Source organism: Castor canadensis, chromosome 11 (assembly GCF_047511655.1).
Source record: "Castor canadensis chromosome 11, mCasCan1.hap1v2, whole genome shotgun sequence".
Lineage (NCBI taxonomy): Eukaryota > Metazoa > Chordata > Mammalia > Rodentia > Castoridae > Castor > Castor canadensis.
In genome coordinates this window covers 84,379,105-84,401,226 of record NC_133396.1, presented here as the reverse complement: position 1 = coordinate 84,401,226, position 22,122 = coordinate 84,379,105, and the positions used below count along the sequence as shown (strand labels likewise).

Below are 22,122 nucleotides of genomic sequence, written 5' to 3'. Positions count from 1 at the left end.
ATATTTTTCTCCTAAGCTGTCACTTTCAGAGAAGTCAAGGTCATCTGAGGAATGTTGTTGTTATTTTAAAACCTCTTGGTACTGTAGTTAATGCAATTGAAGTGGTTTTGTTGCAATACACAAACATTTCTCTCAATTCAGAATTTTGCATATTCTGAGTTACCTTTTTTATTGCTTGTTCTGTGACTGTCAAGTTAATAAATGTTTACTATATGTTCATTTGAGTGTAGTTTTTGATAAGTTTACATTTTACGTCTAAGTATATATTCACAAGTTTGAATTGTATAATATTTGGAAAGGTCAAGGTTTTGGATATAGACAGAAACCAGGTTGAGTACCCCTTATCCAAAATGCCTGGGACCAGAAGTATTTCCAATATTGAAATTTTTTTTGCGGGGGGTAGGGGGTTAGGGAAGGGATTTTGGAATGTTTGCATAGACTTTACTGACTGAGGTTCTACTGCCAGTGCTCAAAAAGTTTCAGATTTGGGGACATTTCAGATTTTCAGGTTGGCCTGTATTTGCTTAGCTCCTGTTCGTCAAATACCGTTTGTTCCATAGAACTGGGTACTTTCCTGCTAATTAATAGGCACTCCATGTTTAAGCAAATTGGAGAATTGTAGACTTTCTGAATCCAGCTTTGATTTGATAAAATTTCAATTTATACAAGTTTAAAAGTGTCTTCAACTTTAGTTTTTACGAGGCAGTGGCCTCATGTTTATAGTTGCGATACCTATTAGACTTAGTAAAATACAGCCTCAGGAAAATTTAGTTGAAATCCTCTTCCAGAACACATGGATAAAATTAGCTTTTTTTCTTCTTTGAATAAAAATAGTAAATATCAGAATTTAACATTTTTTAAATAAATGTACCTTTAACCTGTCTTTGCACAGTATACTGTTGCACTTGGCAGAAACATTTTCTCATTTTTACTTGTATGTCTTACTTTTTGCTCTAAAATTAAAGAAAAATTGTTCCCCTGTTAAGTGTTTTTCTTTCTATGTGTCATATAAAGCATTACTTAACAGGAATTGCTAAAACTACTAGTAAAAAGTTATCAGCTCTCTTCTTTTTGTTCTTTTTTGGGGCAGTACTGGGGTTGGAACTCAGGGCTTCCTGCTTGCTATGCAGGTGTTATATCACTTGAGCCACATCTCCAGTGGTTGTAGTTTTTTTTGTTTTGTTTTGTTTGTTTTTACTGGCTATTATTTTTAAAGGTAGGGGTCTCAACTTTTTGCCTAGGGTTGGCCTCAGACTGCTGTCCTCCTGCCTACAGCCTCGTTGTAGCTGGGATCACAGGTGTATGCTACTACACCCAGCTTATTAATTGAGATGGGGTCTTGATAACTTTTTGCCCAGGCTGCCACCATCCTCCCACCTCCCTAGTAGCTGGGATTCTGCAGAAGTGAGCCACTGAGCATGACCCAACATATATATATATTTTGGGGGGGGGTGTAGGGGAGACTTGGCTTTGGACTCAAGGCTTCATGCTTCTTAAGTTACACCTCTGGTCCATTTTGTCCTGGTTATTTTGGAGATGGGGTCTTGTAAAATATTTGCCTTTGGATCTCAGCCTCCCAAATAGCTAGGATTACAGGCATGAGCCACCAGCACCTAGCCATGGTTTTTTTGTTTTGTTTTGTTTTGTTTGACATGCAGTTTTTTACGTCCATTTCAAAAGACAATATAAAATTGTCATATCACCTTTTTAATGAAATGGTGATGAATTCCTCATTTATACCCTTCCCCAAACATGGCAACTGCCATTCTACTTTATCTCTGAATTTGACTACTCTTAAGTACCTTATGTAAATAGTCACACAGTCCTTGTGTTTTTTTAACTGGCTGAACACCCTTTAAAATAATAAAAATTATTATATATTATCACATGCATTTAGAGACTTTACAATGACTGGACCTACATGTAGAGTACAGTATACATGACTTTACGTGGCATGAGCACACATAAATGCAGCAGTAGCCATCCATCTTTGTCCTTTTCATGCAAGTGTCCAGTTATTAGGCATTTTTTCTAGACATATAACCATAATTCAGCACATTAAATAAAAAAATGAAAGCAAAGCAGATTTACTGTTGCTTGTAGTAATGTGTATTTGGTAAGGATTAGTATTATAACTAGAAAAGGGCATTAAAATCCTGTAGTTCAGTCAGTACTCTCCTCCTACAAATGAGAAAACAGAGGGCGACCAAAGTGGCTAACGCAGTGTCACATCATACAGGTGATGGTGCAGTCAGGCCTTCTAAATTCTGTTTTCTTTCTCTTACTCGTTTACTGGTTAGTGTGATAGTTCTTGTGGTATAGCTAATTAGCCCTTGAAATTGAGACCACATTTATGGAATAAAGTAACTAAAAAAATTATTGTTTTCTTAATAAACGAATAATAAAAAGCTATCCATATGTTCTTTTTGGGGGTGGAGGGACTGAAGTTTTTCCTCAGGGCTTCACATATGCAAAACAGGTGCTCTGCCAGTTGAGCCACACCTCTGGTTCATTTTGCTGTGGTTACTTAAGGAGATGGGATCTCACAAACTGTTTGCCTGGTCTGGCCTCAAACCTCAATCTTCCCAATCTCAGCCTCCCAAGTAGCTAAGATTTAGCCACTGGCACCAAGCTTGTCCTTAATCTTTACATTAAAGATTGCTTTATTGGGAATATATACACCATTGTTTGACTAGAGCAAAATATGTTTAAGGAAATCCCTAAGATGGGATTTAATTAGAGTTTTCTTATATTAAAGCTGAATATATAATAAACCTAGAACTGATCTTTTTCACTTTATATAGGTATTTTCTTTGTTCATTAGTATACAAATAGATCAGTATTTTCTGATAGAATTGGTGATACTAATACCATCCACTTAAGATACAGGGCCCATTTCAAATACTCCACAGCAGTTATTCCACACATACACAATTATACACTTCATCAGTTAAAGATCCACACATCTCAATTGTATGTATTTGTAAATTACACAAACTACTGTACTTATAAATTGTTTACTTTAGAAGCTTACATTTAACATAATTTTTAAAAGAATATCAAAAATAAATTTTTTCTTTTGTGTCTAATGGATAATTTTGTACATCTTCCCTTTGAAAATTAAAGGGATTGAGATATTATTAATGATTGTCACTTAACTAACTTAATTATATTCTTGGTCTGTTGCTACTGTTAGAACCATTTAGATCATAGGAATACAGGGACAGAGACCATGGCTTAAGTGATAGAACATTTTCCTATGCAAGCACAAGTCCCTTAGTTCAATCAATGTCCAGTACCACAAACAAAGCAAAACTCCCCAAAGGAATCCAGTAAAGTATAATGTATTCGATATTTTCTTGAAGCTCTTTGGAATGACAACTTTAAGAGGCTCTATAAAATGTTATCAAATGAGCTAACATTTATTTAGCAGCTGCCAAAGACAAACAATATCCATCTGCTAGGAGGGAACTTATAATATAGTTACGAGGCATTTTCCTTAGCTGTATTCTGTGTACGTGTAAAGGTTACTGATAACTCAAGAGGGAATATATGAAAGACCATGTGTGTATCCCTGAAGATGAAACGTCACTTCAAGCCTGTGATAGTCAACAGGGTTTCAAGGAGGGCTTTCAGTTTCATTCATTCATTTGGTCTAGGCCCTATGAATGAGCAGAAGTCATGGGAAATACTTAAGAGACAACAAATATATTGATTTTATTAGAGCAGATAGTTTTCATGAAGGAAACAAATGGAAGGAAAGCTAGCAAAGTAGTCTTGATTCTTTAGAAGACGATATTGTATTTAGACTTTTTCTGTTTGTAGTGGGGAATTGAGAAGCAGAACTGTAATGTATGGGTAGTTTAGAAAGATGGTTTGTTGTCATATAGAATACATTGTGATGGAGAAAGAAAATGGAGTTAGACCATTTTCTCTCTCTCTCTCTCTCTCTCTCTCAGAAAGTCTGTTTTCTAGGTACTACCCTGGGTAATTTGAATCTAAGTTAATAGTTCTGGCTCTGAGTAAAATTGAGGGACATGGGTAGAATTCAGTTGACCAAGTGAAAGTATCAGAGAACAGTCACGCTAATTCAGAAATGGTTGGTAACATAAATCAAAGTGGAAAATCGAAATCATTTAATATATCTGTTTTACTTGCAAAAATTTATCCTACAGATATAATCATAGAACAATAAAATGAAAAGGTTTTTTTAAGTTAAAAGGATATTGATTACTGTATTCATGAAAGGAAAAAAAAAAGAAGTTTATTACCAAATGTTAACTGTTCATTTCTGAATTTTTGGTTTATTCAGTGAAGCATTTTTTTAAAGTTTATTATCTTCTAGATTTTCTTCAGCTGATACATGTTTTGGGAGTTTGTTTGCTTGATTGATCATTTAGAATTGTGGTCTTTCTGTGTAGACCAGACTGGCCATTGAACTCAAAATCCTCCTGCCTCTGCCTCCTGAGTGCTAGGATTACAGGAGTGCACCACCACACCCAGTTTGTATTTTTTAAACGGTGAGTTATTTATTTCTAAGAGGAAAGGACCAGCCTGGGGAAACGATTATTTTAGGTTTATATACTGATTCATTTATTCATTCCTTAAGTGCCTTCAGTATGATGAGCACAACATGCCAAACCTGGTCCTAGCTAAATGCCAAGATGGAATAATGAAAAAGAGGTTCACTATCTTAAGAAGCATTCAGACCAGCAGGGAGGCAGACAAATAAACCTCAATAACATCATTGTAATATCATAAAGAAAATATGTTCAAGAAACAACCCGTGATTTGAGGAAAGAGACATCTAGGGTATGTTTGTGGGAATCTGGAAGAGCATAATATTAGCCTTGATACTTTCAGTTAAGCTTTAATCTGCTAAATTGACAGAAGAACTGGAAGTATTTCAGTAGAGTAAACCATAGCCTGAGAGCTAGTGTGGAATATCCAAATGCAGACACCAGCTTTGGTTAGAATAAGAGGGAGGGCAACATTCAGGAGTCATCTGAACAGTACTTGAAGATGTTATGAGACCTGTAAAATAGAGTATCTTGAGAAAGATGCCAACAAAAGACCTAGACAGGTAAGAAGAATCAGAGTATTAACAACATGGAAGCCCAGAAAAGCAGAGATGTGAGTGTTTCATGGCATCCATTGGTATACAGAGAGGCAACCACTTTGTGATGTATTTTTTTACAGTATTTTTTTGTGTGTGTTTTGTTGCTGTTTAAAGTTATTTCATAGTTTATGTATAGTTTTCTGTCCTGTCTTCTCAATAAGTACATGAGTGTGATTTACTTACTTACATTTTTGCTTTTGTATGTTTGGATTTCCCCCTCCATTCTAAGGAAGCAAATCAGTTTACAAAAGGTTCAAGAGAATGGTTTTTAAGAAAATGAATGTAAGTGTAAAATAAAGATACTTGTTCAGAAAGTTAGTAGTGAATGTGCTAAGATGAAGTTAAGAAAAATTGTCCTTTTTTGGGGGGGAGTGGGGGGGGGAGGGCATCTAGGTCCAAGACTGATAATAAATGAAGAGAAGAAGGAATGAAATTAAGAAACAGAGGTAGAAATCCTAGGATCAGTTGAGGTTTTTTATGGTAATGAAAACTTATTTGGATGCAGGGCACAAATTGGTTAGCTTTGGAAAATGTGTTCCTCTGTGTGTTATTATATTTTCCATTAGGAGGATGCCTTGGGAGGAAAGTGGTACTGGGATTTGAACTCAGGGCTTTGCACTTGCTAGGCAGGAGCTCTACTGCTTGGGCCATGCCTCCAGCCCTTTTTGTTCTGATTAGTTTTGAGATAGGATCTTAACTTTTTGCCAGGCCAGCCTAGATCTCAGTCCTCATATTTTACACTTAATAATGATACTAGGATGACAGACACAAGCACCAAGTTATTGGGTAAAATGGGGATTCTCAAATTTTTTGCACTGGCTGACTTCAAACTACGAACCTCCCAATCTCAGCCTCCCAAGTAACTAGGATTTTAGGCATGAACCACTGGTGCTTGACTGGGAGGATACCTTTTCCTTTTAAGACTGAGGGCAAGAAGGCTGGATTTTGTACAAATGTTTTGCGGTAGGAAAGAATGAAGAATCCAGGACCTGCTTAGACTTTCTCTTGGCATTGCAGTAGACTTGAGAAGAAAAGCAGAACCTTAAGTGTTGCTTTTGAGAAGAATGATGGTAAAAGTAGGCAAGAGGGAGATACTACAAGGATTGTTGGGCAGTACTGAGGAGCTAGCTGGAAGCTGAAGGGATGGCTGTGGAGCTGGACCCTGTAGGTTAGGAGTGCATCGCAGACTCATTCTTGCTTCATTGACAGTAACCTAGACTGTAATAATTTGGATGCGAGACTATTTTAACAGAATACAGTAAGTTTTTATAAACTCCTAGAAACTTAGAACTAGGAGAGGACATATATTTAAGTTCAGTTTTTTTAATGATGGTACTGAAGCTTGAACTCAGGGCCTATACCTTGAGCCACTCCACAAGTCCTTTTTGTGGTGGGCTTTTTCAAGATAGGGTCTCACAGACTATTTGTCTGTGGCTGGCTTCTAACTGCGATCCTCCTGATCTCTGCCTCCGGAGTAGCTGGGAGTACAGATGTGAGCCACCAGCACCCAACAAAAAATAAGCATTTCTTATGAGCTTTTCCTTATAAATCCTGAAATATATTAACATCGTACTTCTATTTTTACCAGTAACAAGTAACTCACCTTCATTGATGAAAGTTACTGGTGGTATCTTGAAAGGGCTTTTGGTGGGAGAAGTTGCCAGGTCAGGTGGTGACATTAAGTCTCTGGGATAACCTGGATCCCTCTGTATCTCATTGCCTCCTAGCAGACCCGGAGTGTACTGATGACTGGTAGGAATGTGTTGTGGCACCACCTGGACAAGAGGGGGAGACACGTGGGTGTCTTGTCGGGAAAATATCCTCAAGCACTGCTCCTCCAACAAAGTGATCATCACAGACTGGTTATTCACAAGATCAGTCAAGGAAGCATATTTCACCTCTAGTTCCTTGTACCTTGTCGCCATCTTCAACATTTCTGTGGTGACATTGAGGATTTTATTTTCCAACTGGGAAAGTTCAAGTGAATTATCCCTCTTACGGATAATCTCATGTAATAGTTGCATATAGAGTTGGGTAACACGAGAATTCATGTTACGGCTTTCTTTTCTCAGCAGCTTTACCTCATTTACAATGTTTCCATCTACATCCACCACCAATTGCAGGACATCTATCTCTTGCTTCTGCCTGGAGAGCACATCCTTCAGGTTTTCAAGATCCATCCTGGTGATCATATCTTTAATGGTACCTGCATCTTGCCCTTTGGTGTTGACACAGATTGGCCCTGTTATTTTTTGTTCGGGTACCAGGAATGTGTATGCACATTTCTTTGCTTCCTCTTTGCTATCTGTGGCACGAGGGTATCTCCTCTGGGTTATTTTTTTTATTTTGAACTGTCCTCTGCAATGTTCAGAGCCCATTTGAAGGAAGAGTAGCACACCTAGAGTCCAAATAAAAGCCTTCATTTTGAAATGAGGTTGGACAACGACGTCTTTTGAGAAACAAATCAGTGAAGGGAAAAAGTAAAAAGAATTCATATTAATGAACATTTAAAGTCAGTAGTGTAAAAAGCATCTAAGGGAAAACTTAGTATTTACTTGATATTAACAAATTAGAATTAACGTACTGATTTCTTAAGTTAATATAAAGTTATAGTACTTTAACATTTAAGAGTAGATTTTCAGAGAGTAGCTCTCCCAACAACCTCATAACTAATGCTTTTTGTTCCCAAGCTCATTGAGTAGATTTTGATTGGTGCCCATCCTGTGCAAAGCCACACTGCTAGGTGCTGTTGGGACTTTTGAAACCTTAATAATGTACCTTTCTTTAGAAAGCTCACTTTAGACTTAAGGCTGTCTCTTAAGACTATGAAAATGGTACACACTGCTTATAAGGTGTTAACTAAACATGTTCTTGCCTAACTAGTATTGTAATTACCAGGTAACTTTACTAATCAGAGTTTTAGTTTTATACCATGCAATCTCAATTAAATTGGTCCTCTGCAATAAATATCATGTTTCTTACCAATAAAAGAAACATTTTAGGCAAATACGAAATCAGACAGTTACAGCAGCATACATACATACATCTATATATATATATATATATATATATATGGTTTTGTAGTATCTGCTTTTGGAATTGGTGACAGGTTTAAGAATGATAGAAAGTTCACAGCCATTGTTGTGGGTCATTGTGTTTCCTGAAATATAAAAATATGTATACTCTAAGCTTATAGATGCTTCAATAGCTTATTAATAAGGGGTTCTACTAAATTTTATTTTAGTAAAATGTTAGTGATTTTCCACAAGCATTACCAAGAAAAGAAATGATCCATAATAAATATAAGGGACCTCTTTGCACCTGTGTGAATGTTGGAGGCCACGGCTACAGTGATATTAGAAACAGGTCTAGAACCCTGTTTCTTGGCCCCTAGTCAGTATTTATTTATAGCAGCAGTACATGCGCTGAAATGTGTGCTTGGAGTGTTTTATGTTCACTCTGGAAGATGAGAAATACTTGTTCTTTATAATCCACTTCTGAGGAAACACCAGAACTTGTTCCAAGAGCCAAGCCTGCTGTTTTTTTCCTTAGTGACCTCCCAAAAAAGTAGGAGCAAAAGGATGGGGAAGGCTTATTCACTCCTTCTGGTTCATTAGTAAGTTGCTGTATTACAGCTCATCTTCCCAGCTCTTTGCAAAACTACTGTTTTTAAAGGATGGTAGTGGATATCCTAAGAGCTTTTCTATCTACTTTTTGACCTCAGTACGTGTTTCTTTTTGTTTTGGTGAGACTGGAGTTTGAATTCAAGGCTTCACTCTTGCAAAACAGGCACTCTGCCGCTTGAGCCACGCCTCCAGTCCATTTTGCTCTGGTTATTTTGGAGATAGGGTCTTGTGAGGATTTTCTCCTGGGCTTGCCTTAAACCTTGATCCTCCTAATCTCAGCCTCCCAAGTAGTTAGAATGACAGGTGTGACCACTGGCATCCAGCTTTGACCTGAATACTTGTTTCTTGAATTGAGACGCCAGATCCCAGGTCATTTATGCCTGTAATTAACACTAAGACAGGAACAATAGTTAACACCTATTGGGTGCTTTTCATTGCCAGCACTATTTTAGCCCTTTACATGTTATTATTTATTTCTCACCATGACCCTGTGAAGATGATTATGATGATCCCCATTTTCAGATGAAATTGGCATCCGGAAGTTAAGTACCTTACCGGTAATCACACAGCTTCTAAGAGGTAGAATAAGAACTTGAACCCAGGTAGAAGACTCCAGCGTTCATGTTTTTATAACCCCTGCCACTATATGGCACCATATTCTAAACTATTTCCTGTCAACACCACTGTGACAATCCCTTATATTTAGTAGTGTTTAACACGTTAACTATTTGCATGTACAATAACACTATGAAATAAATGCTGTTATTATTTTACAAAGAAAGTCCGGAGAAGCCAAAATACTCACAGTATTCAAAATTTCTCCTCCTATGTTTTCTAGACCTATGATTTTTATTCTAGCCATGTCATAATTACAGAGGAGTCTTTGTGTATGTTTTTTGCTTTTTAGTCTATTCCTGCCTTCTCATTGACCTGTTATTTAGTTATGCAAAAGTATTTGCAAACCATTTTTGTTAGACTTTGTTTCCTTCATTTTTATACCCCTAAATTTTGCTGTCATTCCTTTCCATACTTGTGTATTCTGTCATAATCTGACTCACAAAAACAGTCCTATCAGTGAAGCATATACTTTACAGCTATGGACATAATGATTGCTGCTACTTGTATTATCTGAGAACATGTCTTATTGTTTTTGGTGTTTTCAATTGAGTAGTATGTTGAAATGGATAGAAAATGAAAGTTAAAAGTGGGATGAGTAGAGAAGATTACTTTTTTTATACTGACTTAATCAAGATAGGGAGGGCGAATATAATAATATAAAGTAGCACCCTCTGTTGCTTACTGATAGCCAAAAGCATATATGAACGAGTACATTTAGCTTTTTATGTTGCTGTACCTTGCCTTCTAACATTGGTAGAAAACTTAATCCTGAAGAGTCATGATTCTGTTTTATTAAAGAACAAGTTTTATTATGCAAGAGTTGCCTACACTAAAAACTGATAAAAAGATTTCCAGGTTCATGGAAATTAGGTGTAGTTTATTTAAAAAAAGAAAAAACTGGAAGCAGTTTTTTTTTATGAGCATTGGCCTCCTGCGTAAATGTATATTATTTCTCCTACATATTTAACTTACCAGGTGCTAAAATCCACTTGTTTCCATCATAATAATACAATGGAAATTCTTGATTATAAAATTATTTAAATAATTCCTTTAATGAAATAGGCTACCAAAACAGGGAAAATTCAGAGAATGCTGTGCAACTTCAAAACAAGTAGATTTTTATAAATGATAGCCTGATTATCCATCTTATATTAATAATATCAGACAGATTTTTACAGAACGCTGAGAACTACTGTCCAAGACTTTGCATCAGTGTTGTCACTAAAGAACAAGAATGGAAATGTTAAAATACTGATCTGAATTAAAATTAGAACATGTTGCTTTTACATATTCGTTGGTCTTTGTGCTTCCCATAAAATTAAGTCATAAGGTTTCAGTTACCATTAAAGGCAGTAACTCAAAGTTATTTGTTTCTTCTCTTAAAATAATTTCCCTTTATCCTTGCAAAACTAATGATTTTGTTGTCTCTTAAGCAGAGCAAGGAGCCACATTTCTTAAGTAGTAGACTACGTACGTCATTAGTAAAGAGCTGGTTTTTAAAATACACTTACTATTGCATTTTCTAAAAATATTCTTTTATTTAATGTTTTCCCACATATGTTAAGTTTTAAAAGTAAAAGATCCATAAATCTCTTATACCTCATAAAACCTTTCTGTATATGTTAAAATTTTCCTCAGTTCCCAAGAGAATGTTATGAATTAGTTGCAGAATATTTAAGTTTAAATCTATGTCTTTGCTAGATGATTTTTAGAAAAGAAAAAGGTCTTCTATGCAATTGGTTTAATTTTCTTGGTACTAGTTCTTTTTGTTGCTAAATTGCTAGCTATTAGATAAAGTAAAAGCCAGGATTTACTTCCTTTTGAACAGTAAACTCATAGAGGCATTTAATGGTCTGTGTCATGCCCTGAAAGCAGCATGAGGCAATGCCATTAATTTATGAAGCACTGAGGCTATGTTAGATGAAGAACTTCTAGATTGAGAAATACGTTGTATGAAGAGATTTGAGAACAATCTCATACTTGGATGTGTTTCAGAAAGGAATTAATCTGTGTGATTTGAGTTTCAGATTAAATGCTTGCCTAAGAAGAACTGAGGTTTAATGTGGTCCTGCACTTTTCACAGCAAGCAACAACAGAGACAGGACACTATTTCAGATGCAGTATTGTGTGGAAATTTTATCAGAATCTCTTGTAAAATGTGTTTAGCAGGTATCTTCCCCAGTGTTCAGAGTTTTGAATCTTTAAGCAAAGAACATGAAAGCAAAGCTGAGAAACATCTAAGTATTATTATTATTTACTTGTTGAAAATTCTTCCTGTTAAAAGTCAGAAATCTTCAGATTATAAACAGTTATTTATCTTTCGTGTTAAAGCTTACTACTGGTAACTAGTAATTTTATTTTTATTCTCATAATTAAACAAAGCCCCAAGGTACTGAAAGACACCTCTTATGTATGGTTACCAAAATTATTTCTATCTAAATATTGTATATTTTTGACCTCTTAATCATCTTAAGTAATTGTATCTTCTGGGTTCATACTTTCTGTTGTTAAGACTGACTGCTTAGCTAATACATTCCCTCAATTTCAACCTTTTAGAAGATTTCGATTTTTATGTGTATCAATAACATTGCTTCTCCAAGTAATTCAGTTAAAGCAGTTTTAATCTGTTACTCAAATTAAACTACTGTTACATATAAATGTGGAAAGTTATTTAAAATTTTGAATTAGGAAATACTATAGATGTATCTTAAATGTATATAAGAATTTTGGTTAATACTTGGTTATACTGTAAATGAGGCTTTGTTACAGTCTTTTAGGTGTTTTTACTTCATCTTAGCTTTGTTTTATAACCATACTTTGACATATTTGTTGTTTATGTATATCTTTGCATACATATGCTGTAGCTATAAGAGAAACTAATCATGTTTACAACTGTTTACTTTATATCTCTTTGTTGTTGATTCTTGTGCTAAAATCCTTATACATTCAATCTGTTAGTTATTAAAATTTCTTTCTAGTGTTACTAAAGCATTTGTTTTCAACAACCTAGCAGATATGTATCAGTCATATATACTAGATCAAGCAACAAATAATACATTAACCTTCATAGAGTACTTAACGACTAGTTTTTACATAAGTTGAAAAACACAGCCTTTTTCAGATGATACATTGCAGTATATTTCACAGTTCTTTAATAGACTTTGAAATTTCTATTACAAATGTAAAATAATTGTGCATTTTGGCATATATAGTATTTTGAATAAAAATAAAAGAATCATTAAAATACCTTTTTGTGTGTTGATAAAGCGAATCCAGAAACTTGCTGCCCTTATTCTTGATTTTTAAAAATCAGTGTAGAAGTTTGTTCATCTCTGACTTTAATGGCAACTGCATTTTTGTTTTGGATTCCTGAAGTCAAGCAGTAATAACGAACTTCTTTTTACAGTACTAATTGAGTTTGACAAGCCACCTCTGTAATCTTAAGTAGTGTAGTAGACGTTCTGGTCTGTAGGCTGTCTCTAATCCCGCAGAGAAAGCATTGTGGCTGTGCTCTGTCTGCCACATGGAGAAGTGCAGTAACCAGCTGCAGCTGACACAGGCTATATACACAGTACCCCTGAATAGTGATTCCTTCTCTCCGTAGGCTCACTCAAGTTCAGCCCACATATTACGTCACCAAGAAATTGCTGGAGACTGGGGGGAAAATCTGCTCCTCAGGATTTCCTCTCTGTAGCCTTAAATAGGGTGGGAGTAGTAGGATCAGCGGGAGGTTGAATAGCTCTGAACAAGGGGAGATTGTGTGCAGGTTGAAGGAAGGGCACCATCTGGAAACAGACTATCATAGTTCAGTGGGCAGTTATAAAACAAACATTTTAGTCTGCTGACCCAGAGAGCTTTTAAGTTGAATACTGAAAAAACAGTACTCCGCTCCACTTTTGAAGTAGTTGCAGGTTGATGAGTTTTTTGTTAGAAAGAACAGGAGCTTGACTTCATCAGGAGGCAGCCACCTAAATAATACTAATTCTTTATAACCCAGAAGAGTTTTTAAACATTTTACTTAGTGAGCTGCTATTTCAGAAGATTTTTAAACTGGTTGGTATATGTTATAGTTTACTATGTAACATTTCTTAAATAAAACTGCTTTTATATATACACACTGACCTATCTTGTCTAAATAAGGTTGATGTGTTGCCATTTAAAAAAACAGACATAACCCTGAACTGAGTGAAAAATAAGGGAGGTCTGATTCCCCACCTCACGTGCACTCACACAAATCTTTACCCTTTTCTGGTCCAGATTCTTCCATGAAAATAGGGTGCTCAAGAGAAATTATAAAGTGTCGAATACTGACTATGCTATTATATTTTATTAAATCAAGAAATGTTAATTCAGTAGCTGAGGAAACACAGACTTGGGCATTTTGAGTAACTTGGCTTAATACTTAGAGATAAGCAGGTACATCTGGGATTTGAACCTATCCCCAAAGCATTATGCCACATTCTCAGGGGTTATGTCGTTGCCAGGTGCTGCTTCTAGATAAAACTTTTGGGCTTCTATTTCCTGTTCATACCATGTGCTTTCCATTGCCCTAGCTTGCTCTATCTGTCTCACTGGTCTGTAGATCCACATCTTTTATTTAAAGTCTCAGCCTAATTTCTACCTCTTTCATAGTATTGTTTCTTTAAATTCTTAAGTCATACATAGGTGTGCCAGGAGTTGCAAACTAAAGGCCTGTAAAGGCAAATGCTCAAAACAAGAACGAAGCAGGTCATATAAATAAGTGAAGTAAACCAGAAGGTAACAGGAAAATGAAGGGTATGACGAACTGACATCCTCATGGTTTAGTTAAAGGGATCTGCACCTTCTCAGTGGTACCTCATTGTGGCTATGAAGGATTATGAGACAGTGTTGCTAGATACTCCCATTTCTCAAGAATATTCTTCCTATGTCTTAGCTGATTTTAAAACATTGGAGTTGATGGGCTGCCAACCTCTAGCTTCTGATTTAGGTTATATAATATATTGCTTAATCATTCAGTGATTGTTCTTATTCACTAGTAGTTTAATTTGGATAAGATATGAAATAGTAAATTCCCTCTGAGCTTTTTAATTTGAGCAATTTTAAGCTTTCTAACTTGAGAAACAAGTAGTATCATTAACCAACATAGGGAATTGGAATGGCACATGTTTAAGAACAAAAATAATAAAGGTTGGTTTGGGTTGTTAAATTGAAAATGAAAGCTAGGAGCTCAGTTCTGTCCAGAAATCTAAAAAAGTCAAGAGACCAGTAATTGGGTGTAACTACACAACTAAGATCTACTAGCAAAAGTACATGTTGAATGAGATTTAATGACAGACCATGAGGAATACTAACTTCTAGGGAACATGAGGAAAAAGAAGAATCAAAGGAAAAAGGGCTAGGGGATGTTCAAGCTGGGAAAATCAAGAAGTAATGATTGAAACACTACAGAAAGATGAGGTAGGAGAGGAAGACCAAGAGAGATGTTTAAAGATTTATAATAAGAGGGTCATCAATGCCTTTCCCAAAATAAGTTTCAGTATTGTGATAAAGAGGTCAGAGTATTTACTGGGTTGAAGGGAACCAAGAAGATAAAACCATTTGAAAGGATAATTCAAAGTAATATGGATATAGGTAGCTAAGAATGCTGCAATGAATTGCCAAATTGGTTGACATCCACAGGCCAATAGTCACTTGTGTCCTGCTAGACATAATTCATAGACATTATTATGGTCAACCAGTCTTCAACTGGTTGTAAAGTAGGTCACTGGAGACAGAATACCTAGTAATCATTTTGCCCATTTCAAAGTCTTTTACCATTTTTCCTGACCCATAAAAACTTTAATGTGCATCATATAGTACATTAAAGGTAAAATAAAGGATAAATAAACAAATATACTGTCTCTTTTTCAAGGTGTTTTTTGAAGGGAAGGTAGTGAGGGTGCTTTGTTGAGGAAAGGATCAGATTTGAAGAGGTAGATATGTCTTTTTTAAATAGGAGAATTGAATGGATGCATTGGCTCTGGGATAAGGAGTCTGGGGGTGGATGATAGACGAGACAACAGTGGATGTTTGGAAGGAGGCCCTTAGCAATTACATTCAAAATTACAGTTTGGGCCTGGGGAATGGCTCAAGTAGGCAAGAACAGAGTTCAAATCCCAAAATCACAGTTTGGATTTGGATTTAGAAAGAAGAAAAAGGAATTTTCTTCTGAGATTAAAAGTGGAAAAGACCTCGGCTGTTGGTTCATTTGAAGACAATGGAAAAAAGTATTTAGGGTAGATGGTTTAGGAATACTTTAAATATTTACTAATGGAAAATGAGTCGTACTAGGATGAGTAAAAGGATTGACATTCAGCCTTTTGTGTTGTATTAAATGCCACCTGTTGTCAAAATACTACACAAGGTTTTCTTTTTTTTTTTTTTTTTTTAAAGTGCAAAGTAGAACAACTACCTTAAATGAGTTTATAGTTTTGAACAGATAAGAGTAAATTTAAATAGTTAAGACTTTGGAAATAAAAGTAAGTGAATGGTTACAGATAATGTATAAGTTTATAACAGAGTATCGTTTTTTAAAAATTTAGGCTGATGACCCCCTTATTATAAATCTACTCTAGGGACACAGGGAGATCTAGTGTGTCCCTTACAGTTGCACAGCTTTAGGCACATGCTTTTAATTGTAGGTTCTGTTCCACTAGACAAGTTTCTAAATTCTTTTCTTAGGATTTGTAAGAAAACTAAAGATACTGAACTGACTATATATAAGATTTTAATGGACAGAGATATGTCTAGAAAACACTCAAGGTGGGAGAGAATGGCAAACATGAAAACGGGCTTAGAAGGGAATGGATATGTCATTTTGGTTGCATTTACCCTGAGGGTTCGTGAAGGTGGAATAATAAGGCAAAAGTAGGAAAGTATTTTTTTCTCTCCAGCTATCAGTTGTCTTACACATTTTACATGTGCATAGTAAACTCTAAAGAAATATTGTTAAGTGAGTGGCCTCTGTGTTCAGGACCAGTACAACCATTATTTTGGGAGATGTCATTTTTGTTGGTGCAGAAAACATAAAGGGATTGGAAAGGTTAACTCCAATTTGTAGTCACATAAACAATTTTAGAAATCTCATTCTTTTTTTGAATTGTTTTATTATTCATATGTGCATACAAGGCTTGGGTCATTTCTCCCCCCTGCCCCCGCCCCCTCAATACCCAGGAGAAACTATTTTACCCTTATTTCTAATTTTGTTGTAGAGAGAGTATAAGCAATAATAGGAAGGAACAAGGGTTTTTGCTGGTTGAGATAAGGATAGCTATACAGGGCATTGACTCACATTGATTTCCTGTGCGTGTGTGTTACCTTCTAGGTTAATTCTTTTTGATCTAACCTTTTCTCTAGTTCCTGGTCCCCTTCTCCTATTGGCCTCAGTTGCTTTTAAGGTATCTGCTTTAGTTTCTCTGCGTTAAGGGCAACAAATGCTAGCTAATTTTTTAGGTGTCTTACCTATCCTCACCCCTCCCTTGTATGCTCTTGCTTTTATCCTGTACTCAAAGTCCAATCCCCTTGTTGTGTTTGCCCTTGATCTAATGTCCACATATGAGGGAGAACATACGATTTTTGGTCTTTTGGGCCAGGCTAACCTCACTCAGAATGATGTTCTCCAATTCCATCCATTTACCAGCGAATGATAACATTTCATTCTTCATGGCTGCATAAAATTCCATTGTGTATAGATACCACAATTTCTTAATCCATTTGTCAGTGGTGGGGCATCATGGCTGTTTCCATAACTTGGATATTGTGAATAGTGCCACAATAAACATGGGTGTGCAGGTGCCTCTGGAGTAACCTGTGTCACATTCTTTTGTGTATATCCCCAAGAGTGGTATTGCTGCATCACATGGTAGATGAATGTTTAGCTTTTTAAGTAGCCTCCAAATTTTTTTCCAGAGTGGTTGTACTAGTTTACATTCCCACCAACAGTGTAAGAGGGTTCCTTTTTCCCCCGCATCCTCACCAACACCTGTTATTGGTGGTGTTGCTAATGATGGCTATTCTAACAGGGGTGAGGTGGAATCTTAGTGTGGTTTTAATTTGCATTTCCTTTATTGCTAGAATGGTGAGCATTTTTTCATGTGTTTTTTGGCCATTAGAATTTCTTCTTTTGAGAAAGTTCTGTTTAGTTCACTTGCCCATTTCTTTATTGGTTCATTAGTTTTGGGAGAATTTAGTTTTTTAAGTTCCCTACATATTCTGGTTATCAGTCCTTTGTCTGATGTGTAGCTGGCAAATATTTTCTCCCACTCTGTGGGTGTTCTCTTCAGTTTAGAGATCATTTCTTTTGACGAACAGAAGCTTTTTAGTTTTATGAGGTCCCATTTAACTATGCTATTTCTTAGTTGCTGTGCTGCTGGAGTTTCGTTGAGAAAGTTCTAACCTATACCTACTAACTCGAGAGTATTTCCTACTCTTTCTTGTATCAACTTAAGAGTTTGGGGTCTGATATTAAGATCCTTGATCCATTTTGAGTTAATATTGGTATAGGGTGTAATATACATGGATCTAGTTTCAGTTTTTTGCAGACTGCTAACCAGTTTTCCCAGCAGTTTTTGTTGAAGAGGCTGCTACTTCTCCATCGTATATTTTTAGCTCCTTGTCAAAGACAAGTTGGTTATAGTTGTGTGGCTTCATATCTGGGTCCTCTATTCTGTTCCACTGGTCTTCATGTCTGTTTTTGTGCCAGTACCATGCTGTTTTTATCGTTACTGCTTTGTAATGTAGTTTGAAGTCAGGTATCGTGATACCTCCAGCATTGTTCTTTTGACTGAGTATTGCCTTGGCTATTCGTGGCCTCTTGTATTTCCATATAAATTTCATGGTAGATTTTTCGATCTCTTTAATGAATGTCATTGGAATTTTGATGGGAATTGCATTAAACATGTAGATTACTTTGGGGAGTATAGACATTTTTACTATGTTGATTCTACCAATCCATGAGCCTGGGAGATCTCTCCACTTTCTATAGTCTTCCTCAATCTCTTTCTTCAGAAGTGTATAGTTTTCCTTGTAGAGGTCATTCACATCTTTTGTTAGGTTTACACCTAGGTATTTGATTTTTTTTTGAGGCTATTGTAAATGGAATTGTTTTCATACATTCTTTTTCCGTTTGCTCATTGTTAGTGTATAGAAATGCTAATGATTTTTCTATGTTGATTTTATATCCTGCTACCTTGCTATAGCTATTGATGATGTCTAGAAGCTTCTGAGTAGAGTTTTTTGGGTCTTTAAGGTATAGGATCATGTCATCTGCAAATAGGGATATTTTGACAGTTTCTTTACTTATTTGTATTCCTTTTATTCCTTCTTCTTGCCTAATTGCTCTGGCTAGGAATTCCAGTACTATGTTGAATAGGAGTGGAGATAGTGGGCATCCTTGTCTGGTTCCTGATTTTAGAGGGAATGGTTTCAGTTTTTCTCCATTAAGTATAATGCTGGCTGTAGGTTTGTCATATATAGCTTTTATAATGTTGAGGTACTTTCCTTTTATTCCTAGTTTTCTTAGAGCTTTTATCATGAAATGGTGTTGGATCTTATCAAAGGCTTTTTCTGCATCTATTGAGATGATCAAGTGGTTTTTGTCTTTGCTTCTGTTCATGTGGTTTATTACGTTTATTGATTTTCCTATGTTGAACCACCCCTGCATCCTTGGGATGAAGCCTACTTGGTCGTGGAGAAAAATCTGTTTGATGTGTTGTTGAATTCGGTTTGCCATCATTTTGTTGAGGATTTTTGCGTCAATGTTCATTAAGGAGATTGGCCTGTAGTTCTCCTTTTTGGAGGTGTCTTTGCCTGGTTTTGGGATAAGTGTAACACTGGCTTCATAAAATGTGTTTGGCAGTTTTCCTTCCCTTTCTGTTTTGTGGAACAGTTTAAGGAGGGTTGGTATCAGTTCTTCTTTAAAGGTCTGATAGAATTCAGCAGAGAATCCATCAGGTCCTGGACTTTTCTTTTTGGGGAGACTCGATTGCTGTTTCAATTTCATTTTGTGTTATAGATCTATTCAGGTGATTAATTTCCTCTTGGTTCAGTTTTGGATGATCATATGTATCTAGAAATCTGTCTATTTCTTTAAGATTTTCAAATTTATTTGAATATAGATTCTCGAAGTAGTCTCTGATGATTTCCTGTACTTCCATGGTGTTTATGGTTATCTCCCCTTTTGCATTCCTGATTCTACTAATTTGGGTTTTTCCTCTCCTCATTTTGGTCAGGTTTGCCAGGGGTCTATCAATCTTGTTTATATTTTCAAAGAACCAACTTTTTGTTTCATTAATTCTTTGTATGGTTTTTTTGGTTTCTATTTCGTTTATTTCAACTCTTATTTTTATTATTTCTCTCCTTCTATATGTTTTGGGATTTGCTTCTTCTTGTTTTTCTAGGAGTTTGACATGTATCATTAAGTTGTTGATTTGGGATCTTTCAGTCTTTTTAATATATGCACTCATGGCTATAAATGTTCCTCTCAGGACTGCCTTTGCTGTGTCCCATAGGTTCTGGTAGGTTGTGTTTTCATTTTCATTGACTTCCAGGAGCTTTTTAATTTCTTCTTTTATTTCATCAATGACCCATTGTTCATTAAGTAATGAGTTATTCAGTTTCCAGCTGTTTACATGTTTTTTGTCTTTACTTTTGTTGTTGAATTCTAGTTTTGTTGCTTTGTGATCAGATAGTATGCATGGTATAGTTTCTGTTTTCTATATTTGTTGAGTCTTGCTTTGTGCCCTAGGATATGATCTATTTTGGAGAAGGTTCCATGGGCTGCTGAGAAGAATGTATATTGTGTAGAAGTTGGATGAAATGTTCTGTAGACATCAACTAGGTCCATTTGATCTATTGTGTTTTTTAGATCTTGGATTTCTTTATTGATTTTTTGTTTGGATGACCTATCTATTGATGATAATGGTGTGTTAAAGTCTCCCACAACCACTGTGTTGGAGTTAATATATGCTTTTAGGTCTTTCAGGGTATGTTTGATGAAATTGAGTATGTGGACATTGGGTGCATACAGGTTGATGATTATTATTTCCTTTTGGTCTATTTCCCCTTTTATTAGCATGGAATGTCCTTCTTTATCTCATTTGATCAATGTAGGTTTGAAGTCTACTTTGTCAGAGATAAGTATTGCTACCCCTGCCTGTTTTTGGAGGCCATTGGCTTGGTAAATCTTCTTCCAGCCTTTCATCCTAAGCCTATGCTTATTTCTGTCAGTGATATGGGTCTCCTGTAAGCAACAAATTGTTGGATCTTCCTTTTTAATCCATTTCGTCGAGTGATGCCTTTTGATGGGTGAATTAAGTCCATTAATGTTAAGTGTTAGTACTGATAAGTATGTGGTGATTCCTGTCATTTAGTTGTCTTAGTTGTTTGAGGGTTTGATTGTGTGTACCTAAATTGAGGTTACTCTCTACTTTCTTGCTTTTTCTTTTCCTGTGGTTTGGTGCTGCCTGTCTTTTCATCGTTAAGTTGGGTTTCACTTTCTGTGTGCAGAATACCTTGAAGAATCTTTTGTAGTGGTGGCTTTGTGGTCACATATTGTTTTAGTTTCTGCTTATCATGGAAGACTTGTATTGCTCCATCTATTTTGAATGATAGTTTTGCTGGGTAGAGTATCCTAGGGATGAAGTTATTTTCATTCAGTGCCTGGAAGATCTCACCCCAAGCTCTTCTTGCTTTTAATGTTTCTGTTGAGAAGTCTGCTGTGATTTTGATGGGTTTACCTTTGTATGTTACTTGTTTTTTCTCTCTTACAGCCTTCAATATTCTTTCCCTGGTTTCTGAACTTGTTGTTTTAATGATGATATGTTGTGGGGTAGTTCTGTTTTGATCTGGTCTGTTTGGTGTCTGGAGGCCTCTTGCATCTGTATGGAAATATCTTTCTCTAAATTTGGGAAATTTTCCGTTATTATTTTGTTGAATATATTACGCATTCCCTTCGCTTGCACCTCTTCTCCTTCAATGCCCATGATTCTCAAGTTTGGTCTTTTGATGGAGTCGGTGAGTTCCTGCATTTTCTTTTCACAGGTCTTGAGTTTTAATAGTTCTTCGGTTTTTCCTTTAATTACCATTTCATCTTCAAGTTCTGAGATTCTGTCTTCTGTTTGTTCTATTCTGCTAGATTGGCCTTCCGTTTTGTTTTGCAGTTCTGTTTCTTTTTTCCTGAGGTTTTCCATATCCTGGCTGGTTTCCTCTTTAATGTTGTCTATTTTTGTCCTGAGTTCATTTATCTGTTTATTAATCGTGTTCTCTGTTTCACTTTGGTGTTTACACAGTGTTTCTATGGTTTCCTTTATTTCTTCTTTTGCTTTTTCAAATTCTCTATTTTTGTTGTCTTGGAATTTCTTGAGTGTCTCCTGTACATTTTGGTGGACCCTATCCAGTATCATCTCTATAAAATTCTCATTGAGTACCTGTAGTATGTCTTCTTTTAAATTTTTCTTGTGGGCTTCATTGGGTTCTTTGGCATAGTTTATCTTCGTTTTATTGGAGTCTGGATCTGAGTATCTGTTTTCTTCATTCCCTATGGTTCCTGTACTAATTTTTTGCTGTGGGGAAACTGGTTTCCCTGTTTTTTTCTGTCTTCCCATCATTGTCCTTGGTGTGTTACTGTCCCTGTACTGTGTGCAATTAGATATTTTCTAGCTTGTAATAATAACAGTGGTAACATTTAGAATGGAAGGGTGAGAGGAGATGAAAGCAAGAAGTTAAAGAAAAGGGAAAAAC

At 35.9% G+C, this 22,122-nt stretch overlaps 2 protein-coding genes across 6 annotated transcripts in view; one reads left to right on the top strand and one right to left on the bottom strand.

Annotated features, from left to right (window-relative positions):
* Angptl1 (angiopoietin like 1) overlaps positions 1 to 12,940 on the bottom strand; it is a 35,605-nt gene extending 22,665 nt beyond the window's left edge. Inside the window, exons 1-2 of one of the 2 annotated variants that reach the window (XM_020174747.2) lie at positions 12,611 to 12,940; positions 6,723 to 7,568 (exon numbers count right to left, since the gene is read on the bottom strand). In XM_020174747.2, coding sequence (XP_020030336.1) covers positions 6,723 to 7,542 — 820 coding nt within the window. In that variant the 5' untranslated portion in view covers positions 7,543 to 7,568; positions 12,611 to 12,940. Of the gene's footprint in view, positions 1 to 6,722; positions 7,634 to 12,610 lie in introns of those variants that run through there. The other variant, XM_020174746.2, reaches the window with a different exon arrangement.
* Ralgps2 (Ral GEF with PH domain and SH3 binding motif 2) overlaps positions 1 to 22,122 on the top strand; it is a 153,280-nt gene that overhangs the window by 94,859 nt on the left and 36,299 nt on the right. The window lies entirely within an intron of this gene.